Source organism: Pinus tabuliformis, chromosome 2_2 (assembly GCF_031772625.1).
Source record: "Pinus tabuliformis cultivar Carrire ecotype Pingquan chromosome 2_2, CPIR1, whole genome shotgun sequence".
NCBI classification, from domain to species: Eukaryota; Viridiplantae; Streptophyta; class Pinopsida; order Pinales; family Pinaceae; genus Pinus; species Pinus tabuliformis.
This window is the reverse complement of record NC_142300.1, coordinates 1,215,586,695-1,215,605,393: the sequence shown is the minus strand read 5'-3', so window position 1 is coordinate 1,215,605,393 and position 18,699 is coordinate 1,215,586,695. Positions and strand designations below refer to the sequence as shown.

Sequence of the window (18,699 nt, the reverse complement as noted above, 5' to 3'; positions counted from 1 at the left end):
ATGAAACTATTGAGACTCTGCTGAGGACCTTCATGGTTTAGCATAACAAGAGTAGCCCCTATCACCCATAAGCCAATGGCATAGTGGAAGCATTCAACAAAATCCTGGAGAAAGGGCTAAAAAAGGTTGTGTCAGCCAATAGGGACGACTGAAATGAAAGAATACCCGCAACTCTATGGGTATACAGGACAACAGTAAAGAGACTTCATAAGAAAACTCTGTTTCAGCTAGTATACAGAAGGGAAGTTGTGGTTCCAACAGAATTTATATTACCAAGTATGTTCATATCTGAAGCCATGGGAATGACGGACAACATAGCCTTGCAGGATAGACTGGGTCAGCTGTTGGAACTTGACGAAACCCGCTTCTTGGCCGAGTTTCATCAGTTAGTGGAGAAGAGAAGGAAAAAATCTTGGCATGATAGGCATATCAGGAAGAAGTCTTTTGAAATAGGGGAACAAGTACTCCTATATGATAGCAAGTTCCAGAAGTTCCCAGGGAAACTGCAGATGCACTGGTTAGGCTCGTTTATAGTCACGAAAATCAGAGATTCGGGAGTAGTAAGGCTTGCACAACTGGATGGAGTCCTACTACATGGATGGGTGAATGGTGCACGCCTGAAGCCCTTCCACAATGCATAACTCAAAATAAAATAAAAATAAAAATAAAAATAAAAATAAGCCACTAGGTCAAGTCTAGTCTTGTCATAAAAATAAGCAGAAGGATAATAAGGTTGTGGCAGCAACTTCAGCATGCCGCAACCCATTTGTGGTCAGGGGGGAAGAAGAGGTAGAGTTAGTAGTCACACATGTAATCCCTGTCAGCAAGGTACACGTGGGCATGCACTTTTTCCAGACTTTATGATCACACATTGTACCCGTCCTTTCCGCCGTACTGATAGTCATTTCCATATTAAGTAACTAATAATGCAACTGTCAAAGTAGGAGCCGCAAAATATTTTCCCATTAAGCACAAAATTAGTTAATAAATAACCCCATCATGGAAAAATAAATACGCCATGCAGCCCACTCTGTACTTTCCCAGTCCACGTCATGGTTGTCATGTCCAGGTCGGCCGACGACGGCAAGGTATAGCTAGAACACATGGGAAAGTTTCTGGAGTAATTAGTTGCTAAGGTCCAGTTAGTTAGGAAATGTCGTGTCAGGTCCAGCTACTTAACTCGTAGGATAATGAAGGGCATTCCAGAACTTCAATTGCAGATAGTAGAAGAATTACAGGGCCGCTCTGAAGAACAATTGCAGAGATAGAGAAGCAGGAAACCTCAGGTGCAGATTGTTTATCACAGGTGAAAGGAGATGGTGAAAGGAATTGTATCCATCCCGCAGGACACATTAGATGAAAGAATTGCAGTGGTTGATAATCTGTATGGCAAATATGACAAGGTGAATTTGGTCGACAATGATTTTATAGATTGTTTCCAGTTCCCAACCATGAAAAGAGAAGTTTATGTAGAGGAATCCAGAAGGAGGATGGCACCAAGACCTCCAGGGTCAGGGAGGAGTTTAAAGGGATACAGAGATTGACGTTACTCCATTTGAGGAATTTACCTGTGTTCGACACTCAATTCGCCGCAATGTAGTGTACCAAACTTTTGGCGAGTAGGATGCATGGAGGATCATTGTGGTTGGACAAGGAGTATCCCATCCATGTGGAGGATATTAGTCGTCTAACAGGGTTGTCCATGGGAGGGAATGCAGTTAGCACAACATTCTAGACAGGGGCTAAGAGAGCCAAGAAGCAGACTGAGGATAATATCTATGCCAGATATGGGACTGAGCGGGGTGGGAGAGGAGCGAAGCTGGATATAATCAACAAGGTTGACATCAGGTTTGCCTGCTACATCATAGCAGGCAAAACAATGCGACACTTTACGAAGAACGAATGCACGTTGGATGCAATTTCGGTGGTGGAACATTGTTGTCGGGGAGAGGTACTTAACTGGTCCGCATTTGTTCTCAATGAGCTATTTGAAGCTTGTGAAGATGTGTACAGGCAGGGTACTAGTTTCGTGTTTGGGTACATTTTGATGTCGTTGGCAATGTGGAAGTGGAGGCCACCGAAGGAGAGGGAATTGGTGACCATCGTCGAAGGCCAACCAATAGAACTTTGTTATGACCCATGGAGGGCATCAAGAAACCCGAGCACAAAGGAGATAAATGAAATAGCTTTCAAGGATTGGTACAAGCAGATGCTGGCCACCATAAGGTCAACGGAGAGGATACCAAAGGCTCTACTGGATGAATTCTCATAAGAGCTCTAGTTTGAAGCCTCACATGTGCACACCTACCTGAGACCGTGGTGTGTCCACCCAAAGACATTTAAGATGAGGCCACAAAGGTTTGTACTAACGGCAGAAGCGCTGCACAAAGAGGTGGGATCATGGCCGGGAGTGGCTTGTGAAATCACAGAAGGGAAATACAACTATCTTTTTGGAGCCTTGAAGCAGTAGGTGTAAGGGGGAGATGTGGCAGAGAGCAGTAGGAAGCAACCAGCCGACAATGAACTCCAACCAATGGTGCTTCAGATGGTGGAGAAGATGTTCGAACTCAAACGAACAATTGCTAGTTTTGAATCAAGTGAGAGAAATTATCCTACCCAATTTCAAGGCTCTACCATATTTTCTCCTATTATAACAACCTCATTGGCCATGAAAATCCTCACTGGAGTAGCCCAAGCTCCCTCCCAACCAACTATCCCCAAGCCAAGGAAAAAACGAGTTGCCCGCAGTCTAGTTGCCAAAAATTCGAACACTGTTCCACCAGCCCCGATTGTTGACCTTACTGACGAGACTGAGCATTCAGTCTCCGTAGCCCCCATAGTTGAAGAGATTATCACCATTTCCACCACTTTACATCAGTCGAGGGAGTCTTCCCCACACACAACCTCCACCTCTGCGACCCTATCAGAGACCGTCTCGGCAGGACGACGAAAGACAACTGTGGAAACGAAAGTTTAGTTAGTCGGGCAGGCAGAGGGCACCACTCCTGCCAATGGAACACAACCAACATCACTTGCATCACCGATGCTTGGGTTAGACCCACCACAAGGGGGAAGCCTAGATGCTATTTTGCAGGAAGCAAGGATTGAACCATACCTTCCACCTTTCCCTATAAAGCTCACAGTAGTCCCAAACCCTAGCATCATTCCACCCACTCCACAATTCACTCTGCAGTCACAACAAGCTCATTCACCCGCCTCCCACTCTGAAAAATCCATTGCCAGTGGCCTACCCATCCAACAATAGTTCCCTGAACCCAATACAATGCAGGTCGACACACTCCAGCACTGGTCGTCGGCCCAATTATTTACATTTATACAACAAGCAGCGCACAGGGCCGAAAGGATCCATGAGGATTTGGCCAAGGAACATGAATAGCAAGCAAGGCAATTGCAAGAAGTAACAAAAGAGCATGATCACCTGCGACAAGAAAATTCATATTTGCAAGCCCAGGTTGATCAAATCATGCAGTAATTCTGGACATTATGGCCAGTAATCATTGAGGCAAACACAGAGGCGCCGACAGACATCACGACATGCACGCTGGTAAAATGTTGCAACCACATCCAGGTGACATGCTCGAACCTGGTAGCTACCAATGCCGACATGAAGAAGAAGCTGGAGACGGTGAGGTCCGCACTGCCAGACCCAATGGAGATCTACACAAGGATGGTCAAGGGAAAAATCACCGAAGGGGAAGCAAAGAAATAAGCCTTAGCAGACACCCTCACTGACAGCTACACTCTGATGAACAAAGTCCATGACTGGCCAAGAAGCCTGGCGCTAAAGAATCACTTGGTTTATCTGATGAGAGAGAAAATATAGACCCTATTCACCAGCACAAAGGATTGTACAGACCCCTCCCAACTGCAGCAGATCAACGACCAAATTGATGCCATCTAGGCCCAAGTTGATCCTATTGAGGAGGAGTCTACAAAGATGAAGAAGGTAACCAGAGACTTGTAGCCACCGGTTCGGATGCAGGTTTTGACTCTGAAGGAGGTGTGTGGCTCTAACGGACAGCAATGCAACGACTTGAAAAGCTAGCGGCAAACCGAGCTAACGTTGAATTCGTTTGAGGCATTCACTCAACGTGTTGACGCAATCCTCACCTGATGGGACACTTCCATTCAAAGATACAGAGAGTTCAGGCAGCAGACCACGACCATTGTTCCAGAGTTGGAGCCTTCGTTTGGAATGGGGGACCCTCAGAGGCAGGAAAGTGTAGTAGAGACAGATGCCACTTCGTGAGCAATGGCCGAGGCAAAAGAAGCACCAACCCAGCCGTCAATAGAACCAACGTAGTTGACAGTACAACCACCACCCATAGAGCCAATGGAAATACTAGCAGAAACGACCAAGGTCGAAATGAATTGACTCGAGGACGAGTCAAAGGATTGTGGTCGGGGCCTTCGTTTAATTTTGAAAATATTTTGATCAATTTTGGCTGACTGAAGGATGAGAAGGAAGCGGGTGGCAGCAATGGTTAGCTTGCACAGGAGTTAGCTGGACAGAAAGGCAGGAACAGGCAGTTGTGCAAGAGTTGTGGAAAGGTGGTAGCAGAAGACAAAGGTAGCCAAGTGGGCGGGAAGGTGCAAGAGCAGCCAAGGAGGAACTGTCAGTCCAGGCGATAGAAAGGAATATAAAAGGAGAGGGCTAGAAAAGAAGAGAGGTTGGTTGGTTAATGGGATAGTTGGCATGGACGTTGGAGTTGGTGAGCATACATCTAGTTGCGGCAGACGGATAGCAGAGCATAGGAGTCCAGGCGAACTAGGCCCTTGAGGCCAAGATGGAATGCATGGATCTGAACTGGGTATTCCTTGTAGTTTCTTGCAGCGATTACCAAAGTTATGTTGTAATGTTTTATTGTTAAGTTAATAGAAAGAAGGCTAGATTGGTTGCGAATCATGATATGTATGGGTCCCCTAGCATGATGAGTTTCTAAAAAAAATGTCTCATCAAATCCATATATTTAGTAGTTCTTGTGTAATTGTTGTTATGTTGTTATCTTTGTTTCTTGTGTAATGAATATATATTTGTTATTGGATGATGCCTTGATTGGTGCTCCCTTGATTCCATGCTGAACATTTCTTACTTCTAGTCATGTCACGCTTCGGGTGAGACTCCTTACCCTTTGGGTAAGGTGAAAATTTCGGCGTTGTCCTAGACTACAATGGACCATTGTTGGTCCTTTGCATCCAAACCTAGGGTCTTTTCTCCTTGATGACTCTTTCACACCAACAAATGGTTCTGTTTAATTTTGAAAAGGTTTTGATCAATTTTGGCTGACCGAAGGATGAGAAGGAAGCGGGTGGCAACAACAGTTAGCTTGCAGAGGATTCAGCTGGACAACAAGGTAGGAATAGGTAGTTGTGCAAGAGTTATGGCGAGGTGGTAGTAGAAGACAAAGGAAACTAAGTGGGCGAGAAGGTGCAAGAGCAGCCGAGTAGGAATTATCAGTGTAGGTGGTAGAAAGGAATAGAAAAGGAGAGGGCCAGAAAAGAAGAGAGGTTGGCTGGTTAATGGGATAGTTGGAAAGGCTGTTGGAGTTGGCAAGCAAACATCTGGTTGTGGTAGATGGATAGAAAAATGCAGGAGTCCAAGCAAACTGGGCCCTTGAGGCTGAGATCGAACCTGTGGATCTGAATCGATTATTCCTTGTAGTTTCTTGCAACGAATGCCGAAGTTATGTTGTACTGTTTTTTTGTTAAGTTAATAGAAATAAGGCTAGACTGTTTGCGAATCATGATATGTATGGGTCCCCTGGTGTGATGAGTTTCTAAAAACCAATGCACATCCATCCCCCTCAACGTGGTATGAAATTCCATTGTCCTGACATTGTCTGGAGTCTGGCGTGCTCTCCAAATAGTTTCATAGAGATACCAGTGCTGCTCCACATCCACGTTTCCCCTTCTCGCAAATTTTGGATATATGGTAAAAGACCCTGCCATACTAACTTGGGTGTAAGCTAATAGCACAAACCCTTTGTTCCCAGGCTGCTGGGATCCCTGCAATCCTAAGTTACTGATACTACTGGCTCCTTTGTTTCTCCCAATATTAAAACTGGCTTTATATTTCTCACGCGCACTATATACCATTACTTCCTTGGCTAACTAATAACAAATTCCTCCAGATTGTAATAAGGTACTAGGGGAATATCGGTGGAAACGCCATTGGTGTCTCAGGGGTATTGTTGTTGACTCTTAATGGATGCTTCTCCTTCATTAAATGATCCAAATTGGATCCTTAAACTCTCTTAAAGTTACCCAAACTCTATAAAGAAACTCATGCCGAAGTTCAAAGTCTTGTGGATATCGAGCTTATCATAAATAACCTATGAATGATGGTAATTTTCAGTTAGCACAAAGTAACGAGGACCTTCGGTCAAAGCGCTTGAATGTTGGCCCATGGAGACTGTGCATGGTGCAAAAATGGCAGTTGGGAAGCTCAAACCTAAAAATGGAGGTTTTTTCTGATGTGCGATTAGCGTAATCACGCTTCACTGGGAAAAACCCCTCAAGAAGGAAAAAGCCCCGAGCACTCGGTCACAAGGGGAAATCGGAAAATCGTGGGAAAAGTGCTAAAACGGCAGGCGGGTCTCGCGCTCCAAAACCAGCGGGATATCGGAGGCGTTTTGGGCGGTAAGCAGATTTGTCAGAGGACCAAGCAACGCCATACGTTGAATGACGCGTATCCGTGGATGAGAGAGAAAACCACTCTTATTGCAAGTTAACGATCGAGCATGTCAACCGTGCGATAAGATCGATGACCGTAGGATCTAGAGGCCCTAGATCTAACAGCGGAGATTGCACTCGATGGATGACCGGACCCGAGGGAGAAATAAGCTACGACGCATAAAGATTTGAAGTCCGATGTGGACGATGAGTTGGCAGAGATTTGTGTTTTGCAGGCATTCTTGGAGTAAACAGAAATAACAGCCATTTCAAATGATCGAGTGTTTCCGGTGAACCTGACACTTATCCATTATGGAATAGGTGGCTGCTTCCCTGTGAGGTGTGATGTAGTGATTGTAACAGCCGAAAGAAGGGATTCAAACAGATAGAGGTAGGGAACAAGAGAGCTGAAAGCAGAAACGAACAGTCAGGGAGCAGATGGCTCAAAGCCACAGACTGACAGAGAAAGAAAAAGCTGAATGCGCAGAGGGAACAAAAGAAGAGAGGAGAGCGAACAACAAGAAAAGTTGAATGCACAAAGAGTCTTTGGAGTCACTCGGAGGTCGAGTGAAAAGCCAAAGAGCTCAATTGATAGTAGCATATTGTTGTTGAAGTTGCTTGGAGGTCGAGTGACTCACAAAGGCATGCAAAGGCCAAGAGAAAGAGCTTAGAGAAGCCAGAGTAGAGAGCCAAGAGCCAGAGTGAGCGCCAGAAGTGAGAGCTGAGAGCCAGAACCAGAACCAGAGCCAAAGAGCCAGAGCTAGAGTCAGAACCAAGAGCCAGAGCCAGAGTCAAAACTAAGAGCTAGAGCTAGAAAGTCAAAGAGCTCCAAGAGCCAAGGGATAAGATGGTGTTCTGAGCCCATTGTTCCTGTGTAAAACATTGGAGTTAAGTGTAGCACTTGTAAAAGAACTATTTCCATAATCCCAACGAGCCTAATCGAGTTGATTAGAGCTCAAGGAGACGTAGCCCAAGATATCAGGGTGAACTCCATATTATATGGTTGTCTTATGTGTTTGTTTTTACTGCTGCTTTATCTACTGTTATATGCATTTATATATTAGTTTAAGCACATTCCCATATTAGCACAAACAACAGATTTTAAAGTAAATAATCAGCTAAAAAAAATAACAGCATACACCCATATTTTCAAGTATTTCTTATTTCCGCATTGGTTGATCAAATAGACTTGGGAGAATTTAAAGCTTTGGAAGTGGGAGAGGTTCTTGTAAGATAGAAAAGAATCCTGAGAACCCTATTTTCAGATCAGGTGGTATCAGAGATTAAGGTTGATTAACCCCACCTTCAAAGAAGGTTGTATCAGAATGCTTGATTGACAGGGCAAAGATTGCTTGTCTGAAATGTGTTTGGACAGTCAAGGATTGATTACCTCATTGATTGTATGCTTGGTTGTAGACTGAATATTGTTTGAGTTTGTAGAGGTGAATGAAAATCTATTGATAGCTCAATCCCGGAAGGACAAGAAGGAAGAAGGGATGAAGGCATTCTTCTATCCCAAAGGACCTCAAAGCAACCCTTGAAGCACCAAAGGTTTGTTGCAAAAGGTTGCTTGAGAAAGCTCTTTATTAATCTTGTTTGAAGTTATTTTGTTCATTGGAATAATGACAAATTCTACAAGCGAGTCCTCAAATTCTTCTTTCTTCACAAGAGTCTTTGATGAAGATATGAATCAAGAATTGTCCACCATGATGGATATGGTGAGAGAAATGTATGAGGATGGTAGGAAGAGCAACCTACTTAGACAACAGTTGAATTCTGTGGAGGAAGAGAAGCAGATGCTTTCTAGCAAATTGCAGGAAATGGAGAGGCAACTTCATATTGCAAGTATGAACCTGAAAAGGATGCATGAGTTGGAGTCACAACTCTTTGTTGCAAAAGAAGCCTTGGCCAAGTATCAGCTTGAAGAAGAGGTAAACCATTCATGTTTGTTTTCAAACTCTTCTAAGAATGCTCATATTGGTTCTTTTGAAAAACATACTAGAGGCATAGGTTCTAAGCTAATGTTCAAGATGGACTATGAAGGAAAGGGCTTGGGAAACCATGCACAAGGTATTGTTGAGCCAATAATGGTTGAGGAAAGGCCTAAGTATTTGGGTCTTGGTTATGGACAATCTTATGGAGAGAGTTCCAAAGATTCCATGAAGACCATTGGAACAATTCCGAAAAGGAGTTTCAATGCAGGTCCTCTACCTCAGAAGTGTGAGGATTGTATTAAGGGGGAATGCAATAGCTCGAAAAATCATTCGCATGATGCAGGTGTTTAGAAGCACATACTTGAACCAGAGGGTTGTGGAAATTCTGACAGCCTTGAAGAAAGTGATGGTGTTCCAGAGGGAGCCACTTGTTCATTTGCTTCACCTCCTCATGAAGGCAATAAAGGTGAAAGAGGCAGGTATAAATCTGGTTCTAAACACATTCCTTTTGATTTTGTAAAGCATGGAAAAAGAATTGCATTTTCCTTTTGTGGTTTGGATAACCATTATGTTTCTAGATGTTTGAAGAGGATGGCCACATACAGGAAACTTTTGAAGGAAAAGAAGCAAGCAACCAGAGGTCCACAGGACAAGGCAAATCATGTTGTCAAAAGGATGCACATGTGTTTCACTTACTGCCATAAGCAAGGGCATCTTGTTGAAAGGTGTTGGACTTTGAATCCAGCACTGCTCCCACCAAAGATGAAGGAGAAGGTGGAAAAAGAAAATGGCGGGGATGGAAATAAAGATTCCATGATTGATGTGTTTCAGGATGATTCACATAATGATGTTGATGTGCAAACCAAGGAGGGACCTTTGAAATGGATTGGTAAGAAATGGTTAGAATTCTTATCCAATTAAGACTACATGTCCTTTGATGCATCTGTTTGAATTTTCTTTGTGGAATAAATGCAAGTTGCAAGATCTTACCAAAATGGTAAATGGAAAGAGGTTGAGTAGGAAACTCACTTTATTGCTGCAACAATATGTTCATTTCAGCTTCGAAAGTACAATGTACTTAAGCGAAAGTTGATAGATGGAATGCATGCATGAGCATGAGATGCATGTAATGTTGGCTTGGGAGAAGTTAACTTGGTCTCCAAAATGGAGATAATGATGAAGTGTTTCATCTTTTGGAAAAGAGTCCTAAAGGTCTTTTTCCTACATGCTTGACTTGAAGGGTCATTTGTTGTAAAGGCATGTTTTATTGGCTTGTTATCTAGTTAATCATTTGTATGCAGATATAAGACATGGAAGGGTTCACAAGATGTGAAATCTGTTTCTTTGTTGAAGCAGGAGTTAGCCCATGCAGTTGTTGTTTGTATGCCTGCTGTTGTTAATAGTTGTTGTTGGAAGCTTTTCAAACAGGTACAAATGAAAGTTTTGTGGAGCAGATGTACTTCACATTTGTTTGAGCCACCTTGGATCAAGGATCAAGGCAAAGAAGTTCAAACTACCTTCTGTAAATTTCGTAGCAGAATTTCTACATGAAGTCAAGGAGGAAAACAGTTCTTCCCAAGATGACCAACCCATCCAATAAGGGAAGTGGTTAGAGATTGTGGTTCAGAGGCACTATGCAAAGGCAAGTGTAGGGAGGCTAAAAAAAGAGGGTATTGTTACTCTCATTACTGCTCAGATCAGTATATCAGTCTTTTGGTGGACCAAAAGCTCTTTTAGTGGGAAGGCGTGATCCAAATTAGATCCTTAAACTCTCTTAAAGTTACCCAAACTCTATAAAGAAACTCATGCCAAAGTTCAAAGTCTTGTGGATATCGAGCTCATCAGAAATAACCTCTAAATGATGGTAATTTGCAGCCAGCACGAAGCAACGAGGACCTTCGATCAAAGCGCTTGACCATTGGCCCATGGAGACTGTGCATGGCGCAAAAATGGTAGTTGGGAAGCTCAAATCCAAAAATGGAGGCTGTTTCTGATGCGTGATTAGCACAAATCGTGCATCGCTGGGAAAAACCCCTTGAGAAGGAAAAAGCCATGAGCGCTCGGTCACAAGGGGAAATCAGAAACCGTGGGAAAAGAACTAAAATGACAGGTGGGTCACGTGCTCCAAAATCGACGGAATATCAGAGGCATTTTTGGCGGTAAGCGGATTTGTCAGAGGACCAAGCGATGCCATACGTTGAATGACACGTGTCCGGCAGATGAGAGAGAAAACCGCTCTCATCGCAGGCTAACAATCGAGCAAGTAAACTGCGCGATAAGAGAGATGACCGTAGGTTCTGGAGGCCCCAGATCTAACAGCAGAGATTGCACCCAATGGATGATCGGAACTGAGGGAGAAATAAGCTATGACGCATAAAGATTTGAAGTCCAACGTGGACGATGAGTTTGCAAAGATTCGTGTTTCGCGGGAATTCTTGGAGTAAATGGAAATAATGGTCATTTCAAACGATCGAGTGTTTCTAGTGAACCTAACACTTATCCATTACGGAATAGGTGGTCGCTTCCCTGTGAGGTGTGATGCAGTGACTGTAAGAACCGAAAGAAGGGATTCAAACAGATAGAGGCAAAGAACGAGAGAGCTGAAAGCAGAAATGAACAGTCAGGAAGTAGATGGCTCAAAGCCACAGACTGACAGAGAAAGAAAAAGTTGAATGTGCAGAGGGAACAGAAGAAGAGAGGAGAGCGAACAACGAGAAAAGTTGAATGCGCAAAGAGTCTTTGGAGTCACTCGGAGGTCGAGTGAAACGCCAGAGAGCTCAATTGATAGTAACATATTGTTGTTGAAGTTTCTTGGAGGTCGAGCAACTCACAGAGGCATGCAAAGGCCGAGAGAAAGAGCTTAGAGAAGCCAGAGCAGAGAGCCAAGAGCCACAGCCAAAGCCAAGAGCCAGAGCCAGAGCCAAAGCCAGAGCGAGTGCCAGAAGCAAGAGCTGAGAGCTAGAACCAGAGCCAGAGCCAAAGAGCCAGATCCAAAGTGAAAGCCAAGAGCCAGAGCAAGGGCCAGAGCCAGAGCCAAGAGCCAGAGCTAGAAAGCCGAAGAGCTCCAAGAGCCAAGGGATAAGATGGTGTTTTGAGCCCAATGTTCCTGTGTAAAACATTGGAGTTAAGTGTAGCACTTGTAAAAGAACTATTGCCATAATCCCAGAGAGCCTAATCGAGTTTATTAGAGCTCAAGGAGACGTAGCCCAAGATATTAGGGTGAACTCCATATTATATTGTTGTCTTATGTGTTTGTTTTTACTGCTGCTTTATCTACTGTTATATGCATTTATATATCAATTTGAGCACATTCCCATATCAGCACAAACAACAGATTTTAAAGTAAATAATTAGCTGAAAACAAATACAAGCATACACCCATATTTTCAAGCATTTCTTATTTCTGCATTAGTTGATCAAATAGACTTGGGAAAATTTAAAGCTTTGCAAGTGGGAGAGGTTCTTGTAAGATAGACAAGAATGTTGAGAGCCCCATTTTCAGATCATTAAATAATCTCCTTATCACGTTGCACATGTCCTCTTCTCTTTCTTCTTCGTACCCACTCAGCCTCTGCTCTTGCAATCCACCTTCCGCAACATGTAGGGAAGGTCCCTCTTCATTCCTTTGGCTCCTACATATCCCGTCACTGCTCTTGCTCTTCCCAGCATCTTCATCTCCTCCCTCCTCGACTCGGGGTTTTCCCATCACTGCTCCTACTTGGTGGGGCCCCATCCTCCTCTTCCCCAGAGTCTTAATCACTCTCGTCTGCCACTTATTTGCTAGTAGTGCTCTCCTCTGTGCTCTGACATCTCTAGCTTTCTTCAATTCTTTCGCATCCATCCCTTCAGTAGCATATCCTCCCTTGGTACTGGGGTTCTACGTTTCCATCCCTGTGGTGGGTAAGGGCAGTAATCCTTCTTCTACCATAAACATCTTAATCCACATCGGTACTTCCCTCATCAACCTTCCTCTTAATCCGGAGCCAAATACAACTTCTGCCTTTGAGAAAGACTGATAACTCTCCACAACAAACTCGATTATATATCCTTCCACCGTAGTCTTTACCCAAAAATCGACTGCTCTAGTCAGATCATTGTCCAATTGTTGGAGCAGTGTGATATCTGATGGATTCCAGCTGCGACAAACTGTCGTCGATCCCCTTGACTTGTTTTTCCCCTTCAGTCTTCTTAACCAATTGTACAGGTCTTCTGGAAACTTGAACTAGAAAATCTCATACTGATCATTGGTACCATCGGCATATAAAATCCCCTCACTCACCTTGATGATCAGTTGATTTCTATGGGTAGCTTTCTCTACTACAAACTGATCTACTTTATGTTTCCACCAATCCCTTATCTCTCTCTTGAATATCCTCGACACCATGTTCTGAACCAGTTCTTGTAACTTTAGGTCCTGGCAATGGAACCATTTGTTGGCACGAAAGAGTCATCAGGGAGAAAAGACCCTAGGTTCGGGCGCAGAGGGCCAACAATGGTCCATTGTAGTCTAGGAAAACGCCGTCATTTTCACCTTACCCAAAGGGTAAGGAGTCTCACCTGAGGCATGCCGTGACCGGAAGTAAGAAAGGTTCATCATGGAATCAAGGGAGCACCAACTGAGGCATCATCCAATAACAAATATATATTCATTACACACAAAACAGAGATAACAACATAACAATGATTACATAAGAACTACTAAATACATGCATTTGATGGGACATTTAAATTTTTTTAGAAACTCATCACACCAGGGGACCCATACATATCATGATTCACAACCAGTCTAGCCTTCTTTCTATTAACTTAACAATAAAACAGTATAACATAAATTCGGCATTTGCTGCAAGAAACTACAAGGAATACCCGGTTCAGATCCATGGGTTCGTTCTCAGCCTCAAGGTCCCAATTTGCCTGGACTTCTCCGTTCTGCTATCTGATTGCCGCAACAAAATGTCTGCCCACCAACTCCAATAGCCTTGCTAACTATCCCATTAAACAACCAACCTCTCTTCTTTTCTGGCCCTCTCCTTTTATATTCCTTTCTGCCGCCTGTAATAACAATTCTTGCTCAGCTGCTCTTGCACCTTCCCGCCCACTCGGTTGCCTTTGTCTTCTGCTGCCACCTTGCTGCAACTCTTGCACAACTGCCTGTTCCTACCTTGTTATCCAGCTGATTCCTCCATAACCTAATCATTGCTGCCACTTTCTTCCTTCTCATCCTTCAGTTAGCCAAAATTGATAAAAACCTTTTCAAAATTAAATGAAGGCCCCAACACATTGGAACCCTCACACAAGCCTTGAGGAAGAACCAAGTCATTATGGATGTCAAAAAGTACGTAGAGCAGTTAAATACGCATAGCCACCAATGATGACTTACAAATCAGCATAGAGAACATGCAAAGGTACATTAGTGGTCTAGCCACACTTAGGATAGTGTTGCACATGCTTCAAGATGAGCTAGATAGCAGTTTTAGAACCATATACCTGGAAGCCATGGATCCAAGGGTCCACTTAGACAAAGATGTCATCAAATAGTACAGGGACACAATAGAGAAGTACCAAGCTTGGTATCAGTTCTTCACTGAAGATGACCGCGAGGAGGTTACCGAGTTGGTCTTTCCTCAAGACCCCGAGTGATGTTGTTTGTCTTGTCAGGCTAACTCAAGCCTATTTTGTCCCACATGGGTATATGTGGAAATTGTATTATTGTAAATGTATTGTAAGTGAAATTCCAAGTGTCATTAGTGGAATGTGAACAGTCATTATTGTAATGTGAAGAGTCATGAGGGTAGTCGAAGAGTCAAAAGGGAATTTCAAGGGTCACCCCGCCCTTTGTTATGTATAGAACCTCATAACTCATAGTGCAAGCTTTTGGGAGACAATCTTTTGTTAGGCTTGGAGTGATCCAGATCTTGGGAGGAGAGACCCCCAAGATCTGAAAACTTGCAATGGATCTTGGGGGAAAGGACCCCAAGATCTGAAAACTTGAATTTCCAGAAGAAAAAAAGAGGAGAATGCCCAATAAACAAAAACCACAAAGAAACCTTTTATTAAAACCGATAATAATTGTAAAAGCTACATTGTGGCGGACAATCTGTCCTTTTACAAAATGTGACGTGTTACTTATAGTATTTTTTCGTTACAATACCACGGGTCAATTCCATGGGTGAATGAATACCATGGGTGGATTTTACAATACCACGGGCGGATGCCATTTACAATACCATGGGTAAATTCCATGGGTCGATGAATAATATGGGTGGATGAGTACCATGGGTTGATGCCATTTTCCATTCGGATCATTTCCATGGGTGAATGAATACCATGGATGGATTTTACAATACCACGAGCGGATGCCATTTACAATACCATGGGTAAATTCCATGGGTCGATGAATAATATGGGTGGATGAGTACCATGGGTTGATGCCATTTTCCATTCGGATCATTCCTCCCTCCTTAAGAAGCAATGGTCCCCATTGCGTAAAGTTCCCTCCTGCGAAGCCTTTGTTGAATATGAAGAGCCACTGAAGATAAGGGTTTTATGTGGTTAACCCAAAACCATGATAAACGAATATCCAAGGATAGAGATACCTTGTAATGCTTGTGACCAACTGTGATTCTAACAGTGTGCGGCCTAGAAAATGGACTTCGATGAAGTGTGGGTTTGTGGATGACCCATAACCATGATGTTGGTTGCTGATGAAGTAGCAGGTGCCTACATAGCCTGGGGTGGGAGGGCATATCTCCAAATAACCCAATCCGACTGCTGCTATGTTGAAACTGATGAATGTGAAGTAGGTGCCTACTAAAGTGGGGTGGGAGGGCACGTCTCCAATGGGAACCCACTCCGAATGCTGCTCCAGACTTAAAATGGGCATAACTCGGCCAATATAACTCAGAATATTTATTATAACCTGTTTTTAGAAGCAGAAGGATCATTTTGCATCTTCCCATGAGTTGGAAATCCTTATCTGGACACTTTGAGATCTCAGATTTGCGCTGCAACAGTTCCGTCGTCACAAAAATTCTGATAAAATAGCTGATTTTAAATCAGCGATATCTCCCACATCCAGACTCCGATTTTACAATACCACGAGCGGATGCCATTTACAATACCATGGGTAAATTCTATGGGTCGATGAATAATATGGGTGGATGAGTACCATGGGTTGATGCCATTTTCCATTCGGATCATGGAGAGTATTGTGACAAGCCTTGGCTTCTCCACACTGTAGAGCGAGTACATCTCTTCGGAGGAGCAGGCGGTCTTGACTGTAACATTGCACTATTGGGGCTAGTGGTTTTCATGGTTGTATGTATGGATGGAACTTTCACTTTATATAATATAGTAGAGGCATCATTTCTTCATGTATATGTTGTTATTGTAGTTTGACTATTCTGGTTACTTTAGCAATGTATGTTGTTTAACTTACATAGTTGTGTATGAACTATTTTGTATACGATTGTATGAATCTTTTTGAAGTCGTGTTGTTGGTTTAACCCATCACTTTGGATTGTCGACTATTATGCTTTCCATCTTGAGATGTCATTCAGATCATGTGTTCCTTTTAGGCTGCGTACTATTATATGCTTCTAAGGGATACACTTCTTTTCCCCCTCCCTGTGTTAGAACCCCCATGCATCTCACTTGAATCGCTGCAAGGTCACACACTTGCTTCCGACAAATATATCACACTTACCTCTGCACGCTATCGTAGTCAAGGCATAGCTTTACTACCCATTGCTGGGACTCCTACTCCAAACGATCTGAGGTCTATTTGGGACTTGTTATCAAGGAGATCCCCTGACATGTTGGCGGGTCCAACACTGTCAACATTTCTAGCGCTAGAAGGAGGGCCAAATGACAATCTATTTCCTCAGATTTTGTTTTGAATCTATGCACATCCTTCATGACTAACATTACCGACATGCCTTTCTCACGGACATGATTTTGAATTGTCAGAGGATCTCTAGAATGACTTGTCACGTAACTTGTATGATGGTGAAGGAAGAGCATCCTTGCTTATACTTGGAGTTGCCTTCATGGGTTTCAGTTAAAGAAATGAAATCCATGAGGATCACATTGCCTACTCATTGTTTGCATTCACGTTTTGAGGGTACACACTACAATGGTGTGTCACATTGCCTGCAACATCTATTCACTCTTTTGATAAATTGATTAGAGAGTTGGCATGTTCTTTCTATCGATACAATCGTATGGAACTCAATTAAAAAAATTGGAATTACGGAAAGAACATGATGAATCCATTGAGAAATTTCACAAACACTTTCGTAATCTTGCATTTCAAAATCCTGAAGATGAAATTGATTGGAAATTTCTCAATGAAATATTTTGGTATCTTATTCACATATCTAAAAAACCCGCATATATTGGAATCATTTGAAACCCTCCTAACATACCTCAGTGTTGGAGATGCTAAATCTAGGATGGATAAGGTTGTTGTCACAAGTGACCTTCTGTCTACTTCTCATCAAACAACTCTAGCTCCAAAGTGTGAGGTGGGAGAAGGTGCGCCCACATCTATTGAAATGTCACATCCTCCCACCCCACCTGCTCTAAACATTTGCATATATTTGGCTTGCAAGCCTATTTGTTGTCACGTTGTCTCATTTTATCAACCTCCATCCTCTCGTTCTGTTGATCCTCTGGATTGTACTTTGTTGTGTTCTCTCGTTCTGGACTCCACATTTGTTGTTCATGAGGATCAAGTTGTCGACGGAGTTGGTGTTGAGCAACCAATCTGCATTGTCATTGATGATGAGAATGTGTGGGAATCTAAAGAATAACCCATGGTGAAGAATGATATCCTTCATATTGCACCTCATCCTCCACTATTTCCTGACATCTTTTGTGATTCTGCCATTTCTAATTTGGCTTGTGAAAATTCATCCCCGGGTGTTTCTACTTCCGATCATTCGCAGAACACATCAAATGTCAGTCTATCATTACATTGTGGAGACGAAACATCTTTCTTTACAAATCCTCCCAATTTATCATCTTTACTTTCTGAAAACTCAGAGGGTGAACATTCTTGTTTCTCATCAACCCCTTTATATGATTCGTTAGATCATGAGGATGTCGATGAACATATCGAATTTTTTTATCATGGTTTTTGTGATCTCTTTACTCCTTCATTTGATCATGATGTTGATTCATTTGTTGTTGATCTTTCTAAGCCATCGGTATTTGATGATCTACCTGATGATGAAGTGGAAACCCCTCAAGTTTTCGAGGCACTTCAGCCCAAGTTGATGGTTATGTCAAGTCCTCGTTGTCTTGAGGTTAGTTTCACTTCTGATCAGAAATCTATTGAAACACCCCAGGCTCCTCATCACTCTCCTGTTGGCATTAAAGATCAATCTTGTCCATGGATTTCACATCCTCCACCTGAATCACATGATCCCATCGCTCATGCTTTGGAGGATTCATACACAACAAGCACTCTTTCTAAATGAAAGTTGTCTTACTTTTCATGTTTGCTCATTTGTCACGTTCAAAAGAGTGTGCATGCCTGTCATCTATACACAGTGTGTTGCATCACCATGTGTTGGGCATGGAATCCCTCCACGACATGTTTTTGGGCTCAAAGCCCAAGTTTTGAGTTGATATTGTTGTAAAGCTCCGCGAATTGCGGGCGCGAAATGTATGTTAGAGTCATAGGGTTGTCTACCCTAAGTTTTGAAAGTGACCTACCCATGGTCCTCGGACCATGGGATTGTATAAATAGAGCGAGGATCTAAGTTGTAAAGACATCATCTAATAGAGGATGGATATGAAGGGTCTTAGAGATTAAGTCATAGTACGAAGTGTGTCTTGGGTCGTAGAGTAGGAAAAGGCTGAAACTGAGTGCACATAGGCCTAGTAGAGTCCCCAGCTAAGTGCACGGACCCCTGCAGCTGAGTGCGTAGGGTAGAGTTGAGTTTGTAACCGAGGAAGAGAATAACAAAGAAAGGTTTTATTTCCAATTCTATGTATCTGTTCTGAGTTATTACATGTTTGATATCATTTGCGAATATACTGTTTCTTTACTGCACACACTTGTATG

The 18,699-nt window shown here is 42.9% G+C and overlaps 1 protein-coding gene across 1 annotated transcript; it reads left to right on the top strand.

The window, feature by feature from the left end:
* The first annotated feature begins 296 nt into the window (after window positions 1-296).
* LOC149197870 (uncharacterized) lies at window positions 297-641 on the top strand. Its single transcript, XM_089408839.1, has one exon. It carries the CDS (start codon window positions 297-299, stop codon window positions 639-641), a length of 345 nt encoding a protein of 114 aa, XP_089264965.1.
* The last annotated feature ends 18,058 nt before the right edge of the window (window positions 642-18,699 follow it).

Bases quoted from the DNA above. Each gene is read 5' to 3' on its own strand.
- LOC149197870 (XM_089408839.1), top strand. From the start codon at position 297: ATGGGAATGACGGACAACATAGCCTTGCAGGATAGACTGGGTCAGCTG.